Below are 24676 nucleotides of genomic sequence, written 5' to 3' on the forward strand. Positions count from 1 at the left end.
TTACCTTCACCTCCTTCTCGATATAGTCGCTCAGCAGTCTGTCGGGCTCGACGCGCTCGGGCAGGGACAGCACCACAGTGTGCAGAGGGCGCCTCTCTGTCACCTTCTCATGGGCTTTCTTATCTCTACTCTTTTCACCTTTTAGGAATACTCGTTTAAACGGCGACACAATTCCAGGCTGCAGGCAGAAATGGCAATGGTTGGAGTTCATTATTCACAAAGGCTTGGTGTTGTACCCATGGCTAACAAGCAGAAGTGGCCCAAGCCACTGCCACAGTCCCCGTGCAGGCAAGGGCTGGCCACTGCTGCCAGGGTGGGCCGGGCCGAGTGCTGCCTCGGGTACTGAGGGACTCGTCCCTCACCTGTTCACAGACACATAGAAGATTCAAAGGACAGTACTCAAGGCGAGTAAACTCAGGAGACAAAAACAGGGCAGAAACAGGAGATTCCCCCACAAGACAAAAATGATGCATTGCTCCACCCCTCCTGGCTCTGCCGGGTCACTTCACTGCAGTCTTTGGAGAAGGTGGGGAGGTGTACCCAGGGCTGTGGCATCAACAGAAAATGCAGTCAACAGTCGCAAGGCCGCCTCTACGCTCTCCTGTGAAAGCGTGGCCTGTGCTCCACTGTCCCCTCCCTCTGCCAGGGCCTCGGGGTGCTGACCAACACCTAGGTAAGCAACCTCACCCCCAGATCAGTGTCTAGACCAGCCTGAAGGCCAATCTTGCAATCAAAGTAAATCTGCAGAGCAAGAACCAGGGAGGTCAGGGAGAATGAAGTCAGCCTCGCCTGCAGGCCCAGTAAAAGGTCTGGACCCCTCCCAGCAGCTCCGAAGGGCTCTTCAGAGGTGACCACTTCCAGTTTACGTTTTATGTCGGAACATAAAAGCAAAGACAACACGCCAGCATGCAGACTTGGCAGGGAAATGTCACTAAACACAGGAGCAAAACCCAGAGCTGGTGACCCATCCCAGAGGGAAAAGTCACCTTTCGTTGTCCTGTCTACGATGCTGCAGCTTGCCTACCTGGGCGGGACCCACAGCAGGGGTACCTCTGACCAACCCTTACAGAAACAATGTACGTGTCACCAAACATGCTCTAAAAGCTCTCATTTCCGTTTCTCCTCTGCATCGGAAATTCAGCCACCCACCATATCCCACCCAAAAGAATGCCACAGAGCCGATGATTCTGTGAGGTGCCTCGTCAGCCCGTCAGTCTCACAGATGGAGGGTGGAGAGGGGCAGTGACTCCCCCACTAAGGCAGGTGAGGCCTTGGGGGCCTCCCGGGAGATCCTGCAGGGCCTGCCCCAGACCCAGAGACGTTCAGCTATAAAGGCCACCCCACCTAAAAGACACCCTCCGCAAAGTGAACCCCAGCATTCTTCCTGCTCCTTCTAGCCAGAGTCTGGCTTTTCTCCTCTGCTCCTTAGTCTGTGCTCATTACCCCTGAGTACTTGGCACCTGGATATCTGCCTTTTACTCCTCTGATCCCCCAAAGGAGTAATCCTGGAGTACCCCTTCCTTGTGCCGGATACCCACCTAGTCGCTGCTCCACACCCCACTGCAGCCCCTCCGCGCTTCATACTGGGTGTGGGGTAGGGTAGGTGTAAAATAATGCTGATATGAGGCCCACAGGGCTAGTGATGATCATGACAACGTGCATGTGGGCCTTCATTTACTTTTTGTTTATATATGTGAAATTGTTCAAAACGTTGTTATTTTAAGGATATAGTTCCCATCTACAGCTGCTTACACTGACATGAGTTTGGGTAAACTCAGAGAATTGGTGATGGACAGGGAGGCCTGGCATGCTGCGGTTCATGGGGTTGTAAACAGTCGGACACAACTGAGCGACTGAACTGAACTGAACACTTAAGCCATGGACAAGATAATCAATACCATGATCACACAGACAGCGTCATCTCCACCGTCTCAGAACTGCAGAGTGGACAGAGGGTGCCCCTTGGAGGAGCCCATGACGGCTGATCCCAGCTCTCAGACCGCCCTCCTGATCCTCTCAGGCTTCTTTCTCCTCCCTCCCACAGTCACTGTCAGCCCCAGCACAAGTTAGGAGAGTGGGAGAGAAGGTGGGGCACTTCAGGTGAAATTCGGGGGTGGGCGGCAGGGTCTGGACCAGGTTGTTGCCATGCAGGGCTCACATGGAAATGGTGGGAAATGGTCACCCACAATTTCCCACTCAAGTTAGCAGAGTGGGAGAGAAGAAGATGGGGCACTTCAGGTGAAATTCAGGAGTAGGGGGTAGGGTCTGGACCAGGTTGCCACCATGCAGGGCTCACATGGAAATGGTGGGAAACGGTCACCCACAATTTCCCACTCAAGCACCGATAGTAAACTTTGCATTGAAAGGGAAGCTGGGAATATAAACATGTTTCACCAGCGTGACTGCAGCAGGCCAGGCCAGGCCATACTGAACTGTGATTCCATCTCTGGCTGGCATCCCACACAGATGACGCTTCAATCCTGTTCTGCCTGACTGTGTATCTGCGCTGAGAGCCTCCCAGCTCCTATGATGTACAAGGCCCTGCCCTAGGGCTATGGAAATACCAAGGCATGTAATACAACGTTACAGAGATGACCTATGTCCGAAACTGGCCAGAGTAAACATCTGCCCCTACACCATTTCTACCTGCTAACCTCACAGAACTCACTCTCTCAGATCATAACCAGTTGGGGCACAGACGTGGATGATCCTGAATCTGACGGTGCGTGAAAACAGCTCAGTTCAATCTGTCTGATGTTCCACCTTGCTACTCCTCTACACCTGGGAGCAACAGGAAACCAATTTGGAGGTGAGAGGTTTGCCAAGGTCAGCCAAAGCACCAGGGCCACACAGCGCATGCAACCCAAGCTGTTGTTTTAACAATGAGGGACGGGTCATAAAGTCACAGTCTGTGTTGGAAAGGACCCAGAGCCCAAGACCTACAACCCACCTTACGGAGACACTCTGCCAGCCGAAGAAACCAGGACAGCCCACTGCAGATCCCCCCTACTGCTCGAGGATCAGCTTTCCCTATGCTGAGCCCCACTCCACCTTCCTCTGCCTTTACCTCTTGTGACCCAGCACCCCACAGAGGAGAAATAAAACTGGTTAATGAAGGGGTTTGGTGCCTCTGCCAGCCAGTCATCAGGAAGGTGCTGCGGAGGCATGAGACAATTCCCATCCTCAAGGTGGTCACCACCAAGCCCACAGCAGATGAACCCACGATGAGAACTGCTAGTCAGGTGCCTCAAAGGTGTGCTTCAGTGCCAAAATGTCCTGTATTTAAAGGAGCTACCCTGGCAACAAGGCATGCCCTGTGATGTAGCGTGGTGCCAGACCTCCACTGGTCACAGGCTAGCAGAGGCAAAGGGAGCTGCCCCTGCAACCCGGGCCGCACACCAGACCACCTGGTCAAGTGTGAACGTGGCCTAACTGACTGGGAATCAGACACAGCTTCCCAAACTTAGTCCTTAGCCTTGCATACACAAGGCACCATGTGCTTTTTCTTAATGTCCCAAAGAAGTTTCACCAGTGGCTGAGCCTTCCTAGAAAGTGGAATGCTGAAACCATTATGTAAAGAAAGACACCCTAGCAAACCTGCAGCCTCCCTCTGCTGCCTCGCCCCATTTCAGTGCAGAACGCGGGCAGCTGCTCCACCCAAAGAGAGCAGGCATGTGACACAGGAGATGCGCACCCAGCTCCCACTGCAGGAGCTAGAAAGCACACCCAGCAGGGAGCTGGGGTATGGCAGGCATGGTGGGGGCCCCTCAGCTTTTCCAGAAACACAGTGAACAAGACGGCACCTCAGGGTTTTGGAACTAATGGTGCTTTTAAACATGAAATGTAAAAGGAAGTTCCAGTTAATAGGTAATTGACCATGAGATTTTTACAGAAACTAACAGCTGTGGCCAGTGATTTGTTATATAGGGGAAAGCTGAGATGTCTCTGGTCAGTAACACTCAGGTAACAAAAGACATATTAACACGTCTCTGGTCAATAAGTTGCTTAAATACACTGACAAACAATTAAAAATACTCTCGACACACAGAATCAGGACTCCATTAAATGACTGTGGACTCTTTCATTCACTGGAATAGCCTCCAAATCTATACAGTTTTTTTAAAAATGGTTTTAGCCTGTGCAATTGTTTACTCTTCATTCAACAGGTATTTTTCTTGAGCACTCGTGTTCATCATCACCAAAACGATCTTATAATCTTAGACCCAAAAGATGGAAGAAAGAGCCCCTGGAGAGAGCCCAGCACCAAGCGCAGTTTCTCCTGGTGAATGTTGCCCCGGCACTGACGCGACCCAGAGTGCATCTGCGTCCCAGTCTCTTGTGAAGAAACGGGGCCCTGAGTGTTGAAAGGAACTGGCTGAGGGTCCAAGGCACAGAGCCAGGGAGGGGACGCAGGGCTTCATGCAGACTTCGCATGTGCAACACACGCCACTTTCTAGAACTAGCTCCAAAGTGATCCCTAGATCCTTACAATACTCTTGTAAAGGACTTCCCTGCAGTTCCAGCGGCTAAAACTCCACACTCCCTATGCATGGGGCCCGGGTTTGATCCCTGGTCAGGGAACTAGATCCCACATACTGCAATGAAGATCTGGCGCAGCCAAAGAAATAAACAAATATTTTTTTAAAAAACTTGTCTTGCAGCATTTTCCATCTTATGCTTGAAACAACTTTTGAAGTTGGAAATCTCAAATGTAGCTTTTAGTTAAACACACACAACTGACTCTGGTCCACTTAGTACTTTCCTAGAGGAGGGCCCCAGGGTCAGGCTGGCCCTGGGTATTGTTGAAGCCTGGCCTAGAATCTCAGTTGAGGTGACGAGGCTGAGTATCTGCATCTCCTAAACAAATTCCCAGAGGCTATGTTCTCTGTCAGAGCGTCTGTTTACTAATTTACAGTAAGAAATGCATGAGCTGAGGAAGCAGCACAACCACTCCTGGAAAAGCAGCCTCTACTTGGAGACCAAAAAGAATGGTAATGTGAAAACATCTACCAACTCGCTCCTCAGGCACAACTCGCAGCTCAGCACATTCTGGAGAAAGTGTGTGGCAGTGAAGGAAAGAAACCCGTGATGGGAACCTCGAATGCCCCAGTGCAGTGCTCAGGAAGCCTTATTTACTCCTTTAGTACATAACACAGAATTGCCCGTGAACAAAGGCTTCAAGAGCAAGGCCCTGGGGTCCTTCAGTTGGGCATTCAGCAAATGTCTAACGGACATCGAGCCTATGCCCAGCACTGGGGCTATACCTTGAAGGACCCTTATCCCCACCCCAGGGCCCCTTCTGCTGAGGGAGAGAGAAGACAGCAGCTCGGTGACGCTCTGGCTCCAGCACAGGGCTGCAGGACAAGGCCAGGGGAAACACCAAGGCCAGAGGGTAGGCTGGGCAGAACCACAGTTCTGTCCAGCTGGGCAAGGCAGCGGCTACTCCACCCAGGTTCAGACCTGCCCAGGTGCGCAAGGCACTCTCACAAATTCTCTCCTATAAGTACCACTGTTTTAAACTGCATCGCACTATTGCCTATCTTAACTCCAACTACCTTCCACCACTCACTGTAATGCAAATCAACAAATTTTAAAAGTTAAAAAGCGCCTACCAACAGGAAAAGAGCCGTTCTTAGGTGCCTCGGAGTCCTAAATAAACAACATGACACAGCCAGCGCCCCAGGACCTCCTTACAGACTCAAGTTCCCCATCTCAGGACTGGGCGTGAACCTGCCCTCCACTGCGGTGGCTTGCTCCACTGACACCCAGTGTCTGACCCTCCACGGACGGCCAAGACCACTCCAGCCGGGCACACAGCCCCTTCATCTTCCCTTGGGTGTCACAAATGAAACTCGGGCGTGAGTCCGCGACTAGGACTGCACTCTTTCCTGACATTTTCCCTAAATCATTTTCGAACTCAGATCTTGGGCCCTAACTGACTATAAATCCACAGCAGACCTGACACCCACAGTCTTCCACTCCTTAGGCAAAGATGGACAAACCCAACCACCTACAAAAAGCTCCTCATCTCTCTCACCGGCCACCGGTTCTCAGACCCGGAAGCCAGCAGGAACCCTCCACCACCCCATGCTCCCAAAGTGAAGGTCACAGGACCCAACAGTCATTCTAGATGGCTCTCTCCACACTGGGTTTGCACCTACCTCGTTCTCCATGGGATACCCTGTCGGAAAGTCTGTCTGAGGAGGAATTTCTCTGGAGGAATTCTGGTTCCTCCCCCTCTGCCGACAGTTACTGTGCATTCTCCTCTGTTCACTTCTGATTTGGTTGAAAAATATGGTCAGATGTTCGCCCTCCCTCTGAAAAAAACATGTGAATGAACAGGAAGACCATAAACCACAGCTTCCTTCTGCAAACCCCACTGAAGCTGTTTAGTTTTTTGAAAAAGTTAAAGAGGCAGGCAACACCCTGAAACTCCTGACAAAATCCAAACAGGCTGCGTGCACAAAAAGATGCAAAGAAAACCCACACATCTTTATACTAAACCAGTGTGTCTTCTACCTAACCCTACACATCATCTTACTGAACCACCACCTCTTCTAACTAAACCAGTGCATCTTCTTACTAAACCAGAACATCTTCTAACTAAACCAGTGGATTTTTCTAATTTAACCAGCCCATCTTACTAAACCAGTCAGTCTAAGTAAACCATTAAATCTTCTTGCTAAACCAGTGTATCTTCTAAATAAACCAGCATATCTTCTTACTAAACCCAATACATCTTCTTTCTAAACCAGCACACCTTCCCTACTATCTCTCGCCTGTAGAGCCTATGGGTGGCCTCCCCACATTTCTAGCCAATATGGTACAGTCAACTGAAAGACATTATTTTGGAAGTCCAACCATTCTGCAAAACCAGACTACAAAGTTAGAAAGAATGAACAAGCAAGCTGAGAGCACTGTTGGGGCTCCCCCTCCTGACCACGCCGTGTCCCCGATGCAGTGGAAGTGGCCAACCTGCCTGTTTCAGGCCAAGTGTCGTCTGCTTTGGGACACAGCCGTCAGGGGGGCCTGGACAGAGCACACCTCCATGACCCCCAGCCTACAAAAGCCTCTACCTACTTCCAGGACTCTTGAGTTTAAAATACAACTTTGAAACTAAACAGTATGTCCCTGAGCAAGCTCACTTTAACTTCTTCAGGGTCAAATCTGATCCTGAAAGGGGGAAACTGGGTTTGTTGATAGTGAAGATTCTTAAACTCTCTAGATAGTTCAAAATGGCTGCAAAGAGAAGATACTTAATTAACTGTTTTGGTTAATTAGAGTGATCATATATAGTCACAACTCAAAACATAACAAATGTAATACAATTTTACTAATATTAATTAACATTAGATTCAGTTCAGTTCAGTCACTCAGTTGTGTCCAACTCATTGTGACCCCATGAACTGCAGCACTCCAGGCCTCCCTGTCCATCAACAACTCCCAGAGTTTACTCAAACACATGTCCATTGAGTCAGTGATGCCATCCAACCATCTCATCCTCTGTCATCCCCTTCTTCGCTGGCCTTCAATCTTTCCCAGCATCAGAGTCTTTTCAAATGAGTCAGTTCTTCGCATCAGGTGGCCAAGTTAGATTTGATCAAATTAAAGTGCTAATTTTCAGTGGTTTTCTGCCCATAAAAATGATTATTTCATATGGTTCAATTTAAACTGCAACAAAGTTTAATATTTCTAGATTCTGAAAAGACTGGTTCAGAACAGTCATTTCATGCCTTAATTACTACCACACATGCTGCAGATGTAGAAAATACAGTACACCGGGAAAGCAGTACCGCTCTAGATTTGTTTGAACAAACATCTGGTACTGTCTGGACTATCTCTTTAGAGACACAGGGCACTGTAGGTACTGTCTGGGCTCCGATTTCTCCTTCTTTCTAAAAGCTGCCCCCACAGAGCAGGACCAGGTGGTCCTGAGGAGAAGGGAATCAAGAGTGAGATACAGAGACCTCAGGATGCAGAGCGGTCCCCATGCCTCATTTCGGCTGACTGTGGGGCCTGAGTCCGCTGCCTGCTCCCCAACAGGTTCCCCTGCATGTACACACAACCCTTCCGAGGCCCCAAAGCTGCCCCAACCAGGGAAACAGAGGAAACTAAAGGAAGCCAACCAGCTGCACATGTAAGCCTACCTGTTCTACTCTAACAGATGCAATCACCACTAGGGCAGGCACGGAAGAGAAAGGCCAGGCAGCACAGAAGGCAAATGAGAGCCTGGACAGGCGCTTAAATTCTAGAGGGTTTAGAGGCATTCGAGGATAACAGCATTCATAAATGCAGTTGAGGGAGAGAGAGGGGCATTTCCTACAGACTGTGAGGCTCTGTCTAACTCAAGTGTGATGTTTTTTGCAAGAACGCTTCCATCAGGGGGCACATGACATGGGGCAGTGACCTACCTCAGATAGCTATGGACTGGCCCCTTTGCCTCATATTTGGATGTGATATTTTTCAACAGTCTAATTCCGCCATTCCTTCTTCTATTATTAGCAGAAATATTTACATATAAAGAGGCCTTTTCCCTCCTAGACTCTTTGGTCACCCTGAGGTACCGATCTTTCAGAAAAGTTAAATGCATCATCCTTTCTCTTTGGCTGTAGCTTTCACAGCAATGCTGGTTCCCTGGAACCACCCAAGGTGAATGGTCCATTCAGTTCAGTTCAGTCACTCAGTCATGTCCGACTGTTTGCAACTCCATGGACTGCAGCACACCAGGCTTCCCTGTCCATCACCAACCCCCAGAGCCTGCTGAAACTTTTGTCCATCAAGTTGGTGATACCATCCAACCATCTCATCCTCTGTCATCCCCTTCTCCTCCCACCTTCAATCTTTCCCAGCATCAGGGTCTTTTCCAATGAGTCAGTTCTTCATATCAGGTGGCCAAAGTACTGGAGTTTCAGCTTCAGCATCAGTCTTTCCAATGAATATTCAGGACTGATCTCCTTTAGGATAGACTGGTTGGATCTCCTTGCAGTCCAAGGGACTCTCAAGAGTCTTCTCCAACACATTTCAAAAGCATCAATTCTTTGGTGCTCAGCTTTCTTTATAGTCCAACTCTCACATCCAAACATGACTACTAGAAAAACCATAGCTTTGACTACATGGACCTTTGCTGGCAAAGTATCATCTCTGCTTTTTAATAGGCTGTCTAGGTTGGTCACAGCTTTTCTTCCAAGGACCAAGTGTCTTTTAATTTCACGGCTGCAGTCACTATCTGTCTGTCACTGTTTCCACTGTTTCCCCATCTATTTGCCATGAAGTGATGGGACTGAATGCCACGATCTTAGCTTTCTGAATGTTAAGGTTTTTTTTTTTTTTTTTTTTGGAATGTTGAGTTTTAAGCCAACTTCTTTAGTCATCTTTTTATGGATGCTTCAGGACACCACAGGCCAGCGGCGGCCTCTACCGCCACCATCAGTGGCATGGTGGAATCTGCCACTATTCCGATGGGCACTGCTGCTTCCTGAGTAAAGTGCTGCCTCAGGCCCACCACCACTCACCGAGGGTGCTACTGCCTCCTGGGGCTCTGTGCCAGAGAGAGCAAGGAAATAAGCATTCTGTGTTTAACAGAAAAACCTCCAGAGTTTATAGAATTCAAATTTAGGATTATGGGGCTATTGATTATCTTCTTTGGTATTCTCTGCACCCACCCAATCCTCCTAGGATGAAAGCCAGTGAATAATGTTGCTAATGTAACTATATTCCACAAATCCTAAAACAATTTTAACAGTTGCAAAACAACAATACCAGTATTATATTTCCCTGATAGCTCAGTGGGTAAAGAATCTGCCTGCAATGCAGGAGACTGGGGTTCAATCCCTGGGTTGGGAAGATTGCCTGGAAAAGGAAACGGCAACCCACTCCAGTATTCTTGCCTGGAAAATCCCATGGAGAGAGAAGCCTGGCAGGCTACAGGGCCTAGGGTCACAAGAGTCGGACACAACTTAGTGACTAAACTGCCGCCACCATTATTACTAATAAAATGATTACTGAAAACAATTTGTTTAAAGTTTCTTTGTGACTTTTCTTGTCCTTAGTGCATGTCCCACTGCCGGCCTGCTGTCAAATTTCTATGATTTAATTAACCAAAATAATTCCTCTCTGTGGGGTTCCGTCTTGTTTGGTTTTGCCATTTTTATACTTTGCTTTTGATTTTTTTAAGTGCCTTTATTTTTGAAAAACGTTTGGATTCAACTTGTAATACTGTAAAACGTAACATGGTTTCAAACTCACAAGGCCCGTGTTAAGATATCAACCCCTCCCCACTAGATAACCATCTAAAAAGCATCAGAGCATTCAGATCCACATCCAAGCACAAGGCTCCACGCTGCCTCCCACCCTGCTGAGGATGTACCGCAGTTTAGTGAGCCTGTATCCTAGAAGTGGAAAGCAGCCAAAAGGAACAGCTTGGTACACAAACTGCTTCATGTTTTTGCCAATGTTTCCTTGGAGGTTTCTGGAAGTGAGATGCTGGGTCAGTCAGGGCACCTTAGTCCCGCCAGGCCTTGCCCCTTACAAGTTGTCAGGGCTGTGCTGGTCAGTTCCTCATGCGTGATCAAGCAGGGATTTCTGCTGGCCTGAAGGTGAACAGGGGTAGCTCATTCTCTTTTTTTCTTTGGTCTTAATTTACACGCCTTTCATTATGCAAGAGTCTCAGTTGCTTTTTCACACATTTAAAAGCCATTTACATTCCTTTTTCAGTCTTTCCCCATCTCTTGATTTGTTTTTTCCTATCAGGTCCTGTTTTTGTCTTCCCTATTTTTTAGAAGCACCTTACACAGGGAGTAACTACTTTTTGTTTTTTAAGTTGCAAATACTTTTCTTAATTTGTTGTCTTTTTACTTTGCTTGTTGTTTAGTCGCTAAGTCACGTTTGACTTGTTTGCAACCCCATGGGCCGTAGCCCGCCAAGCTCCTCTGTCCATAGCATTTTGCAGGCAAGAGTACTGGAGGGAGTTGGCTATTTCCTTTTACAGGGGATCTTCCCAACCCAGGGATGGAACCTGGGTTGCCTGCACTGCAGGCAGATTTTTTACCACTGAGTCACCTGGGAAGCATTTTTACTTTTTTATGTTCATTTTATCAGATCTTCTGAGTCTTTCCCTCACTGCTCTGAATTTTGAATAATGAAAGGTTCCACAGCGCCCACATCACTGAAGAATTCACCCATCTTTTTGCCTAGAAGCTTTATGGCTTAATCACTTAAATCTCTGAACCACCTTTGTTCACTCTAGTACAGGAAGGATGGATCTGCGTTTATCCTTTTCCATACATCTGTCCAGTTACCCTAGTACCACCCGTCAATCAATATCCCCACCGCTTCAAAGTGCCATTTTACTGTGCTCTTAGGTTCCCCATGGAGTGAGGTCTGTTTCTGTATTTTCTCCACTTCCTGAAGCTTATTCCAGGACAACCCCACAGCTTTAATCAGGGGGATGACAGCATGACCCAATCTGGGGTTGTTCCCTTGTTTTTCTTCTTTTTCAGAGATTGTTCTTGCCTGTTTATAACACAAATGAGCTTTAAGTCAAGTGATGTCGCTCCATTAAAGAGTCCAAAGGTTTATTTATTGGGATCACATGAAAAATAAACTCAAGGAAAGCTGATAGTCATGACGCCGTTATTTACCCAAATACAAAGTGTCTTCCACACCCATTCCAGTATTCTTGCCTGGAGAATCCCACGGACAGTCCACGAGGTCACAAAGAGTAAGACACGACTGAGCGACTTCACTTTTGTATGTTTCAGGAGTTTCTCTCAGAGATCTTAGTTCCCCTACCAGAGACTGAACCGTGCCCTTGGCAGTGAAAGCCTGAAGTCTTAGTCACTGGACCACCAGGGAATTCCCTGGATGTTTCTGTTCATTTTAACCCTAACGTATGTATCTGTCATCGTAAACAGGATCTCATATTATAGGCTGGAATTCCAACAGAACAAAAGGAAAACCCAAGCTGGCTAGGGAGGCTGTGGAGCAACTGGGCGGGAGGAGGTGGCTCCTGATACAGGAGCCCAAACTGGGATGTTGGAACTAGTCTCAGATGTCGGGAGGACGACAAGGTTTAGGAGCCTGATCCCCCGTGGCCTACATACTCCTGTGTTGCTGAACTGAACACTGACTGTGGTTTATCCGTTTGAGCTGTGCTAGTTGTTTTCATTGACCCATGTAACTGAGAGAGAAGCTGATGTGAACGCATGGAGACTGGCGGAGCTGACCCTGCGCGGCAAGCCCTGTCAAATGCACGGTAGGAGTGGCTGGCAGCCCTAAAGGACCAAGACACACTACTGAACCCATGAATGGGCTCAAGGTTCCACCCAGTCAGGGTAACAGAAGCCACTGGTTGATGCGGCCCTCAAACAGCAGGGTCACTGTACTCTCTTGACCCAGCATGGTAACCAGGCCTGAATGTGTTGCTTCAATAGGTAGCTCCCTGTCTCCCGCCTCAGGCACCACCAGTGCCTTCCAGAAGAAAGCTGTGCCCTCTGGGAAGAAAACAAAAGTCAGTCTGCCTGCACCTGACAAAGTGAGCAGTAGGTCTTTATTGTTTGAACTCTCCATCAGCCACCCAAAGCCATCACATGCCGAGTGACGCCAGAGCTTCATTTTTGTGGGAGTCACAGCAGACTGACAGCCACCACCTCAGCACTAATTCTGTAAGGGTTCACAGGAGTTCCCAGGCTAGTTTTGCAGTTTTCCTTAATTTTGAAATTATCTCAAAATAAAAAAGATTCTTAAACAACACACATTTTACAAGGGCACGCACAAACAAAAGGACCTGAGTGACACAGGTAAGGATGGTTGTCAATAAAAGAGGGGCATGAAAGAGGAGTGAGGATTGGGTTTCAAAGAAAAAGAGCAAGTAAGTGAAGAAATAAAACCAACAGAAAACACCAGACAGGCCTGGCAGGAACCAATAATATGTATGAATAACTTATTCCTGTGTGTCTGAGATCCAAAAATGGAAGAAAAAAGACAGAGAGGCAAGAACACAACACTCCACTGCTGAAAGTGGGCGTTCAATGAGATGAGGCAGACAGAGAAGGCAAACCCAAAAGGGATGTGGTGCTGGGGAGTCTCTGGGAAAAAGGATTTCCCAAGCAGGTATTTGGTACTCTGGGAAATTCATGGCTGTGAAATGTCTTCTACCCAGAGAATTCCAGGTGATAAAATACCACCAACAGAACGTGCTGCAATGCGTTTTTCTGCCTCTGGCAATTATGATAAAAACATAGCTCTGGGGGACTTCTCTGGGGGACTTCTCTGGTGGTTCAGTGGTTAGGAATCCACTTTGCAATGCAGGGGACACGGGTTGATCCCTAGTTGGGGAATCAAGATCCCACATGCCATGGGGCAACTAAGCCTGTGCACCACAACTAGAGAAGCCCACACACTGCCAAAACCCAGAGCAGCCAAAAGTTTAAACATGCAGACATGCAGCTGGTGTGGCCATATTAATATCAGACAAAAGAGATTTCCAAAAGAGGACTACCAGAAATAAAGATGGCCATTTCATAATGAAAAAACAACCATTTCAAGACACAGTAACCCTATATATGCATATACATAAGAAGAGTTTCAAAAATACACAAAGCTAAAACAGAAAAACAAGGAAATCTGAAACAATAACTGGATAGTTTAATACTCCCCCCTCCTCTCTCTCTCAGTAACTGACAGAATTAGCAGACAAAAATTCAGTAGGAAATGGCAGGGCAGTGTTTTATAAAGTTAAACATATAGTTCCCATATAACTGGGCAAGTCCATTATTAGGTATCTGGGGAAAAGAAATGACAACATATGTCCACACAATGAGTCATCCACAGATGTTCATAGAAGCTTTTCATTATAATACAAAACTAAAAAGAACCTAAATGTCCAATAAAAGGTGACAGAAAACAAATATTGGCATATATGTAAAATAGAATACTAATGTTGTTGTTCAGTCATTAAGTTGTGTCTGACTCTTTGCAACCCCATGGACTACATCACACCAGGCTTCCCTGTCCTTCACTATCTCCTGCTGTTGCTAAGTCGCTTCAGTCATGTCCAACTCTGTGTGACCCCACAGACGGCAGCCCACCAGGCTCCCCCATCCCTGGGATTCTCCAGCAAGAATGCTGGAGTGGGCTGCCATTTCCTTCTCCAATGCATGAAAGTGAAAAGTGAAAGTGAAGTCACTCAGTCATGTCCGACTTTTAGTGACCCCATGGACTGCAGCCTGCCAGGCTCCTCCGTCCATGGGATTTTCCAGGCAAGAGTATTGGAGTGGGTTGCCATTGCCTTCTCCCACTAACTCCTGAAGTTTGCTCAAACTCATGTCCACTGAGTCAGTGATGCCATCCAACCGTCCTATCCTCTGTCTCACCCTTCTCCTCTTGCCTTCAGTCTTTCTCAGTATACTGTCTTTTCCAACGAGTTAGCTTTTCTTATCAGATGGCCACAGTATTGGAGCTTCAGCTTCAGTCCTTCCAATGAATATTCAGGACTGATTTCCTTCAGGATGGACTTGTTTGATCTCCTTGCATTCCAAGGGACCCTCAACTGTCTTCTTCAGTACCACAGTTCCAAAGAATCGATTTTCGGCGCTCAGCCTTCTTTACGGTCCGATTCTCACATCTATACCTGACTACTAGAAAAACCATAGCTTTGACTGGATGGACCTTTGTTGGCAAAATAATGTCTCTGTTTTTAATATGCTGTCTAGGTTTGTCATAGCTTTCCTTCAAAGAAGCAAGCATCTTTTAATTTCATGGCTGCACCCACCATCCGCAATGATTTTGGAGCCCAAGAAAATAAAGTCTGTCACTGTTTCCATTGTCTCCCCATCCATTTGCCATGAAGTGATGGGACCAGATGCCATGATCTTAGTTTTCTGAATGTTGAATTTTAAGCCTGCTTTTTCACTCTCCTCTTTCATCAAGAGGCTCTTTAGTTCTTCTTCACTTTCTGCCATAAGGGTGGTGTCATCTGCATATCTGAGGTTATTGATATTTCTCCTGGCAATCTTGATTCCAGCTTGTGCTTCATCCAGCCTCGTTTTTCGCATGATGTACTCTGCATATAAGTTAAGTAAGCAGCGTGACAATATAGAGCCTTGACGTACTCCTTTCTCAATTTGGAACCAGTCTCTTGTTCCATGTCCAGTTCCAACTGTTGTTTCTTGACCTGCACACAGGTTTCTCAGGAGGCAGGTAAGGTGGTCTGTAACTTCCATCTCTTTAAGAATTTTCCAAAATTTGTTGTGATCCACACAGTCAAAGGTTTTAGCACAGTTAATGAAGCAGAAGTAGATGCATCCCATGCACTGGAAGACAGATTCTTAACCACTGGACCACCAGGGAAGCCCCTAGCTAACGTACATTTAAGATGCATACACTTCACCATACATAAATTCTACAGCAAAAGAAAACTGTAAACAAATATTGAACTCTAATGATATGTACGCTGAAGTGTTTAGATCATAGTGAACTGATGTCAGCAATTTACTTTGAAATGCATCAGAAAAAACAAAATGGGTTGATGGATGGGTAGAAGGATGAAGAGATGGTTAGATATGGGATAAAACAAATACAGCAGAATGGCAGAATTAACGGCAGAATGTAGGCAGTGTATACACGGGTATTTGCTATAAAATTCTTGCAACTTTGGTGTATTCAAAACTTTTCATAATAAAATGCTTGGGTAGGGACTTCCCTGGTGATCCTGTGGCTAAGGCTCCGTGCTCCCCATGCAGGGGGCCTGGGTTCAATCCCTGGTCAGGGAACTAGATCTCACATGCCATAGTGAAGATTTCAGATTCAGTGTAGCCAAATAAATACATACATAATAAAAATTTAAACCCTTTAAAATGTTTCGGGAGGGGCTGGGTGTGGAAGAAGCAGACTATGGCTGCATACTCCTCTTTTGAGAAGTGGGGCTGAAGAGGCACAATAACTTGGGAAAAGGAGCCTTAGAACAGAGCTGAAAAAGGTCTGACATCAGATTACCATGGGCAGGTCCACTTCAGACACTGTGCATATCTCAGAACAAAACTGAAGCGTGATATGTCCACCAGCAGTAATAAAATACTTAAGACACAGTCGGTCCCAGAACACTTCCTGACATGTGACAAGGAGGATAACCTACCTAACACACAGGTCTGTCCACGGCATTTTAATTAATAAAACGGTATCCCCACCGTGTAAACAGCAAAAGGAAAATGGAATATTCCAAACCACACCTGACTGTAGAGTTACTGTAACAACACATGGAAGCACATTATATGTCTGGGGAAAATAAGTGTGTGTAATTTCAAACTATAGAATGAAGAATAAACTATTCAAATAAAAGTTTCTCTTCTTCTCAGAGTCACAGGTAACAACACAGGTCAAACAACATACCCCAGCCCGAGCGGGCGACTCCCACAACAGGTTTTACTGAAGAACAGTAACACAACAGGGTCAGACTGACCATTTTTCTCACTTTCAGAATTCAGCTATTCGTTCCGCCTCCTGGGTTACAAGATACATATGCACTGCAGTTCACCATCCTAAGCCTCAAACGAAAGCCCAAACTCCAACTTCCCAATGCACTCACTAAAGAGGATTATTTTCATGGCAATGTACACATTTAATGCCTGTGATCAAATCACGTAATTCTTAACACAATCCAGCAGAAAACTGCTACTGTTCAGGCACACTTAGGAGGAAAAACTGTAACATTTTTGGCACTGGCACAGACCTAAGAAAATATGTCCTTTTTATCCCTGCTAAATTGACAAATCCAAATCTAAATTCCCTCTCAACTGCATAACTGTTAAAACTGAGCACCACATTTGAAGAAGAGCCACTGGCCTTGGACTGAGAGATAAGAAAGAGCGAACAGAGTAGTTAGAAGGCCCACAAAAATCCCAAGTCAGGATGATGGCATGGATGCTGGGCAACACGACTCAGCCCCATGCCTTGCCACAGACCCAAGGCCACACGACCACAGAGAGTGGGCAGTTTGTGGCCCAGGGCACATACAGGTGATGCCGCCTCTTAAAGCAGCTCGTCCATGTCTAAGGTGACAGTGCAGACCAGGTCCCCAGAACCTCTGGGCTAGACTGAGACAGGGCCCCACCAAAACCTTCCTAGCACAGGACTGACTACACCAGACTCAGCACATCAACCTGATGTTCAGGGTCAGCTTCCAAATAGCCCACTGTCTTAGTCTGCCTGAGCAAAGCACCACAGACCTGGTGGCTTCAAAAACAGGTATTTCTCCCAGTGCTGGAGGCTGCGTGTCCAAAACCAAGGTCCTGCGGCCTCTTTCTCAGCTTAGAAATGCTCATCTTCTCCCTGATCCTCATGTCGTCTTCCTACTGAATGCACATCCCTGGTGTCTCTTTGTCCAAACTGCTGCTTCTTACAAAGATATCAGTCATAAGGGATTAGGGTCCATCCTAGTGACCTCATTTATCTTTAAGCACCTCTTTAAAAGCTCTTCTCTAAATGCATACCCATTCTGAAGTATTGGGGGTCAGGGCTTCACCACATGGATTGGGGTGGTGGTGTACAGTTCAGCCCGTAACACTTGGGGGGCAGGAGTGGATGAGGAAAAAGTTTACCCAAAACAAGCTGCCCGTGCACTGACAATACTTGACATTAAGGTACGGGGGCTTTGTTAGATTTCCTCTATACTTGTACTTGATGTCTTCATAACAAAAATGTTTCCTTATTCACTCTTATCAAATCACGCTCGTTAAAATCCGTCCTCGTCTGTCTACTGAGCTTCCCCTCAAGCTCTGTGGCCACAGAGCTCATGTGTCTCCTTAGCATCTGCACCCAGCGCAAAGTCAATGGCAATGACAGTTCTTTAAGGAATGAATGGAAACCACCAATGGTTTCAGCTGTACACAGGACCAAAACCAAACTCCGCTCTCCCATGCCCTGGGCCCCAAGCCCTCCCAGCACCTCTCCTGCTTCTGCATATCACATCCATGGCCCCCAGAGAAATTAGCAGATGCCTGTGTCTCTCCTGATATAATGGCACTGGCCCTCTCTCATTTTCTAACATAGTGTAAAGAGCTTACCCTGCAAATAAAATGCAACGTCTTCAGCCCTTCTCACTACACTAAGCATGAAACAGGCACTCAAATATATAAACAGGATGATTTCACACAGATCAGCTAAATCTATAGTACTTAACTGAGTCACACCAGGGTGGTGATGAAGACGGGGCAGGTGGGTTATTACTGCTGACAGAAATGAAGAAATAAAAGACCACAGTAACTGCAGTGACCAAACCTACAGGGGACAAAAGGCACTTGTCCTTGACCACACAGGGCAGAATACTGACATCCCTTCTCATTCCAAAGCAGTTCCTTTGTAGACTTGTCACAGAAATGTCTTCCCTTACTATCTTCCTCTCAAATGATGAGCAGAGCAGAAACAAAAAGTACTACTAAGATTCTGATGAGCTTTCTGAGTCTAAACTATCATGGTCAGTGGGTTATCCACCCGACTGAAGAACAGGGAATCTAAGTTCCTAATGCAAAAAAGTAATACATACATGATACTACATAAATGGTAATTATCCAAACCGGAAAAGGAATGAAACCCATGTTTGCCAGTTATTCTGGACTCATCTACTGATGGCCTGACATCTGGTCCCTACCAGATACCTCCTGCAGTGGTCCTCTGGCCTCCTCAGCCCAGGGCGCCAAAATGCCACCCAAGAATCCCTGTGGCAACTATTCGAGAGAAAACAAAACAAGGTATAGAGGCCCAAAGTCACTCTGTTAACCCACATTATGGGTGGGACACCTATAGAATCAATTTAGTTATAGAAGCAATTTATTAGGCCACGACCAGCAGTTCAAAAAAAAGCCAGCGTGCACTGCTTTTTTAGAATTGTTTCTTTAAACTTTCATTTCAGCCATACAAACACATACACATACCCACACATACCTGTGGGGAATGTATGGCTGCCTGAGGGCTGGTCTAGCACAAGCTCCGAGTTCCTCACAGGCATAGCTAGGGGATGACTTGGCAGGTACATGAGCTGATAACAAGGGACCCACATCCGAGAGGAATTTTTTCTCCCAACTTCTTATATGGAAACTTCAAAAGTTCACAGAAGAATAACAAATAATGAATACCCACTGCCAAAGCACTCAGGTATCTCCCCTCTTTTCTCTCTAGTCTGAGTAAAGCAAACCTCAGAAGTCATCTTATTTCACCTAGAAGTATCTCAGTGTATGCGTCTATCAGTTCAGAACTTGATAAAACATAATAGAAACATTACACCCAACAAAATTAATAGTAACCCTTCATTATCATTTACACCAACTCCTATATTTCTAGGGTACTTTTTAATGTTTTTTTTTAATTTGAAGAATACAAATAAAATGGATAAATGGGAAAAGATTTAACTTTATTCAGGCTGAAATCATGCGACCTCAGACCCAACAGCAACAGAAGTAGCAGAAACCAGGACCTGAACATGGTTGAGGGCCAACAGTGACTTTCCACAACTGTGTCTTCCCAAGGGCTGTGATCCTCATCTAAGTCAAGTGTTTTTATTAAAAGGCACATAAAACAACTCAAATGTACACCTAAATTTCCTACAAAAAAGAATTACATCTTGACAGAATAGTATCAAAATTCATGGATCTTGGGTCTGTTCTGTAAGGAGGCAGCCTTATTCTCCAAACCCTCAAGCAGGACTTGTGGTCTGAAAGGTACCAGTCACTCTGGGGACATTTAGGCAGGAGTGGGAACTCTGTGGTCACTCCTACTCCCCGGGTCCCAGGCCTCCGGCAGCTAGTGGACCTCTCTGTCCACATGCTTACCCCTCAGGCCTCCCCACCTCCCTACCAGCTCCTCCCACACCCCATCACCCAGCGCCTTCCACTGGGCATTACTGGCTCAAGTCACCCTCATCATATGTGCCAGGGTAGCCTGAGAAAGGACAGGGCTGTACCTGCGCACTTTATATGAAATCCACTCTGGTCTACTGGTTCTCTGGCAGCTCGATGAGTCCTGTCCTGAGGAAATAGGCCACGTTAGAACAAGCCTGAATAACTGCTCGACAGAACACCGAGACAAGCATCTGAAGACCTGGAAAGCCTACAGTGCACATTTTTTAAGGTTTAAATCTGCACTTTTTGAGGAAGCTAACTTGGAAAGAGAATTTAAATGTCCAAATGCTACTTTCATAAAACTATTAAGTCTTTATTTGCTGCTTTAGGTTGAACTGGTGTTGAAGCTTTAAAATAAAGAGCTCTGGTTAACTTACCATAATGAGAACAACTTAAGCATCAAGCTGATTGAGCTGTATGTGACCTCACATTGAATGGGGGAGAGAGCAGAAAGGTTCTGCTGGCTTGCAACTGGCTGAGAGTAAGAGATAAAGTGTGCTAAGTCGTGGCCTGGATAGGAATCTATGCCTCAGAGCCTTCTGTCTAGTCTGTCTGTGGGAAAATGGGCTAGGGCAGTGGCAAAATACAGAGAAAACACAAAACTCCTGGTTTAGGCAACTATGTAATAACAGACGATCTCCTTTAATAGACAATGTAATGTATTAATCTTCTCTAAGCTTAAATCTTTCCATTGCCCCCCATGATAAAATTCTTTGAGTTTCACTGGTTTTTTACTTCTATTCCTAAAGCTCAGGAATGTCTTACCACTTCTGTCTCTCTCAATATGCTGAATATTCAAATATTTCTTCTAGAGCTGGTAGAAAGTTCTAGAAAAAATTCAGTCATTCTCATCCTTCCCTGTCACAGACAAGCTAGTACCCATTTGAAAGGAATAATTCTCCTTAGCAGACACTGTTTGGACTGACTGTGGAAGATACCATGTGGCTAGGATTGGTCCTCTGCTAGAACTGAGGCAGCTAATCTAGAGAATGCCGGCAGCCAACAGTGCTGGTGACAGGCCTCCTCCTATAGGGCCCTGGCCCACCTGCCTATCTGTGACAGGGAAGGATGCAACTGACTGTATTTCTTATGAAGCCTTCTACCAGCTTTGGTAGAAACATTAAACTCAGATTTCTCCCTTTTTGGTGGGCAGCATCCGTCTGTGGTCGATGCTTACAGAATCACTTTCTTGGGTTGTTTTCCACACTTAAGCCAACTTTGCAGGTAACTGCAACTGATACCGCACTTGAATTTAGACAGGCATACTATGACCATAACAAAGCAATGAATAAAGAAAGTGAGAGAAGCAGGACACAATCTCCTGAAAACCATCTGGCTGCACTTCATTTGAAATACCTTTTGAAATGGGGCCCCTTGTGATGAGTAATCCTCAACTGAAGGACACAGCTGGCTCTGAAGAGCAGAAAATCAGAACATTTATAAAGGACTGTTTTAAACTTGTGCATAAAAGTGCACATACGTGAAAATGAAAATAACAAGTAAGACACTTGGGATTATAAAGCCTGTACTTAAGAAAGACACATTTCATTGAAATCCACTATTCATTTCAATGATAGCTTATCCCATGTGGTTATTTGACTCCTTAAAATGTTGAGTTTCTTTATCAATTACCCGAGCCTGTAATTAAAGACATAGTTTAAAAAGTACACAGACTAAGGAGCCTCTTGAACTATGTCCTAAATCCAACTGCCAAATGTAACGTCACTGAAATCGCTCAGCTGGTACTAGGTAGAGCAAAACTCAGCCCGCGCCGGCCGAAGCGTGAACCGGCTGTATCATGAAGCAGTTTTTGTTTTTACTTGACACTCCGATAATGAAGTCAACTAAGCAGAAAATGTTTCTACGTTAACCTTACACCCCATTTCCTCAAAGACACTAACCCTAGAAAACTTTCTGGCCCCTAACAGGGGCCAGCTCCTCTGCAGCCCCTGGTCACTCACCCGCCGGGAAGGCCATGTGGAGAGCCTAGGTTTGGGGGAGAGTCACTGACCGGAAGGGGCGGAAAGGCGTGGCTCCTTCCTCCCCCGCGCGCCCTGCAGGCAAAAGACCACCTAAACCCATTGTCCAGAGGCTCGTCTCCTACTCCACCGCGCGGAGCCTGACTCCCGCGACCCTGTCCCGGGCCCGACCGTGCGCCGTTCACCGGGGGGCCCCGGCCTGCCCACCACGCTCACCTCCAACAGAGTGAGCCTCCCGGCCTCCCAACGCCGGACTTCCAACCTGGGGCCTCCCCACGCCGGACTCCCACCTCGGACTTCCCCGTGCCGGGCCTCCCCACGCCGGACTCCCGTCCTAGACCTCCCCACACCGAACCGCCTAAATCAGAACTCCCCTACACGGACCTCCCAAGCCAGACTTTCCCACGCCCCGTACAGGCCGACCGACGGGCAGCCCCGAGGGACCCTCCCATGTCCCCCGAGCCCTTCCTCGCCCAGCCCCAGCCCCTCCACCTTCCGCCTGCCTAGGTCTGGGGTCCAGCACGCCCCCGGCTCAGCCTTCGGGCGGACGCGCTCTGCAGGCTCACCTTCTTGCCCTTCTTGCCCTCTTCCTCCATGTCTCCGCGAGCGGCCCCCGCGGCCTGGCCCGTCCCGGGAGCGCCGCGCCGCCCGCTGCCGCTACATGCTCGCCCTGGCCCCGCGGCCACCGCCGGTCCTGCGCCGCTCGCCCGGCCGCAGTCTCCGCCCGTGGCCGCCAGGGGCCGTCCGCGCCCTGCACCCCACACCCCGCACTTCCGGGCCGAGGGCGCGGCCCCGCCCCCGCGAATACGCCCCGCCCCGTGTGCGCACGCCCCTTCGGCCCACACGCCCCGCCTCCAACCCTTCAGAGCCGCCGAGAATGAGCCTGCCCTCCTCGCCCTTTCAGGACCGCGGGAGCGCGTCTGTCGCGCCCCTACGCACCACCCTTCACGCCCGTCAGGGAGGGCCAGAGCGCGCCTGCCCCGCCTTCAGCCCGTCCTCCTGCCTACCAGAGCTACAGGAGCGTCTCCAGCTTTTCAAGTCTGCCGCCATCTTTACGGCAGCCAACTTCCCAGCCTGCCTCGCGCTCAGGGAGAGGGAGCTCGGGCCGACAGGAAACGGAGGGCGGGGCCGGCGGGCCGGGTGGGACCTGTGGGGAAGGTAAAGGACGGGAAGAAGGTTGGGCGTGGGGCTATGGGAGGGGGCCTGTGGGAGAGGAAGGCGGAGCTGACGAAAGGGGCAGGACCGGCGGAGAGGGCGGCGGGGCTGCGGGTGGGAGAGGCCGGAGGGGATAGAAGGACGGGGCTTGCGGAAAGGTGAAGGCGGGAAGCCAAAGTGGAGCCGAGCCTGGGGAAGGGGCGCAAGACGACGCCCTTTTCTTTTCTCCCTTTACTTTCCATTCCTGCAGGCTCTGGGAAGACTTCCTATGTTTCAGACTTCCTATACAAACCTGTCAGGGAAGTTTCAATGCAACAGAACACGTCCGGACCCTACAGAATAAAACTTCGAACTTTAACCAGCCACCTGGAAGTAACAGCAATCTTACAATGAGATCCGGCCCGATTGGTTTGCCCAAAAGTACACTGCAAATCGGAGTTAGCTGCAGCAGGCCCGCTTTTTTGCCACGACTAGGCTGCCAGTAAGAATCTTGCAGCACAGGTAGCATGTAAACCCACAGCAAACAAACCGCTATTTGCCTCAACTGATCTTTTTTAAGAGTATTGCCTCCTGTGGTAGCGGTCAGTAGATTATCTCTCAGTTTCACATTCACTCTCAGTTCCCATCGCGGGATGGAGCTGGGCCTTTTGAGCATTAGTCCTTTGCCAAGTAACCCAGTGTGAAGCTTTGCCAGGAGAAACTGCTTGGAGGCAGTGTGGGAGGGAAGGGGCTTTGTTACCTAGATTCAATGAGTTTTCTTGGCAGGCGCATTCCTAAAGAAGCCTCTGAGGCGCACACCTTCCTACATCAGGGGTAGTTTCTCCAACTCCGGGTTCTCTCAAGCACTTGACACTGCAGTGGGGGCCTGCCAGCAACACCCAGCAGCCGGCAGATTCCTCCAGCACTCATCTTGAGAAGTTTTCTATCCGGAGTGGTCAGCAAGACCCCCTCCATGAGCAGTTTTCCCTGCACTCTAGAGCGGGGGTCCCCAATCCTCTGGGAGGCCTGTTAGCAACAAAGCCACCACACATCAGGAGGTGAGCAGCGGGCCGGCAAGCCAAGCTTCATATGCCTTTCCCATGGCTCCCCATTGCTCACAGTACCGCCTGAACCATCCCAGCTACCACGCCCGTGGAGAATTGCCTTCCACGAAACTGGTCCTTGGTGCTGTGCCAAAAAGGTTGGGGGTCACTGCAGTAGAGGGTAGACTTCAGCAAGCTTTGCCAGCACCTCTCTGCCATTCGGTGAGCTGTAGTTATGCTATTTCTGACAAAGTCTGGACCTCAGCCCCAGGGGAAGGAAGATCCTGTGTTCCCTGTAGTAACCTTCAGTACAGTAGTTGCTCCTTATATCTACTATTCTTGTATTCAGAGTTCTCTTCACCTTTAATACCGATTCCCTTGTTACCCTTATTTTCTGTTATACTTAATAATTCTTTATAGTAAATGTTTCCTACACTGTTTCTATCTCCTGATTGAACCCTATTTGATAAAGATACCAAAGAAATGAGTGGTCTCTAGTACTCCCTGAAGGCATTAGGGATTAGGCATTAGGCATTCCAGTCCCTTTGGCATATAAAGCCGAAGTGTGGGAAATGACTTCAATCTCCCTCCTGCAATAATTTAGCTTCCCACATTCACAGACACAAATAAT

General features: G+C 47.7%; 1 protein-coding gene across 4 annotated transcripts in view; it reads right to left on the reverse strand.

Moving 5' to 3' along the window:
- Positions 1-22544, reverse strand: part of CCM2 (CCM2 scaffold protein) — a 51882-nt gene extending 29338 nt beyond the window's left edge. For 2 of the 4 annotated variants that reach the window (XM_068972668.1, XM_068972666.1), the window contains exons 1-2: positions 6162-6267; positions 5-178 (exon numbers count right to left, since the gene is read on the reverse strand). In XM_068972668.1, the coding sequence (XP_068828769.1) occupies positions 5-178; positions 6162-6260 (273 nt within the window). In that variant the 5' untranslated portion in view covers positions 6261-6267. Of the gene's footprint in view, positions 1-4; positions 179-6161; positions 6268-22434 lie in introns of those variants that run through there. The other 2 variants (XM_068972667.1, XM_068972669.1) reach the window with 2 other exon arrangements.
- Between the last annotated feature and the right edge of the window lie 2132 nt (positions 22545-24676).

Source organism: Capricornis sumatraensis, chromosome 5 (assembly GCF_032405125.1).
Source record: "Capricornis sumatraensis isolate serow.1 chromosome 5, serow.2, whole genome shotgun sequence".
In the NCBI taxonomy this organism is placed as follows: domain Eukaryota; kingdom Metazoa; phylum Chordata; class Mammalia; order Artiodactyla; family Bovidae; genus Capricornis; species Capricornis sumatraensis.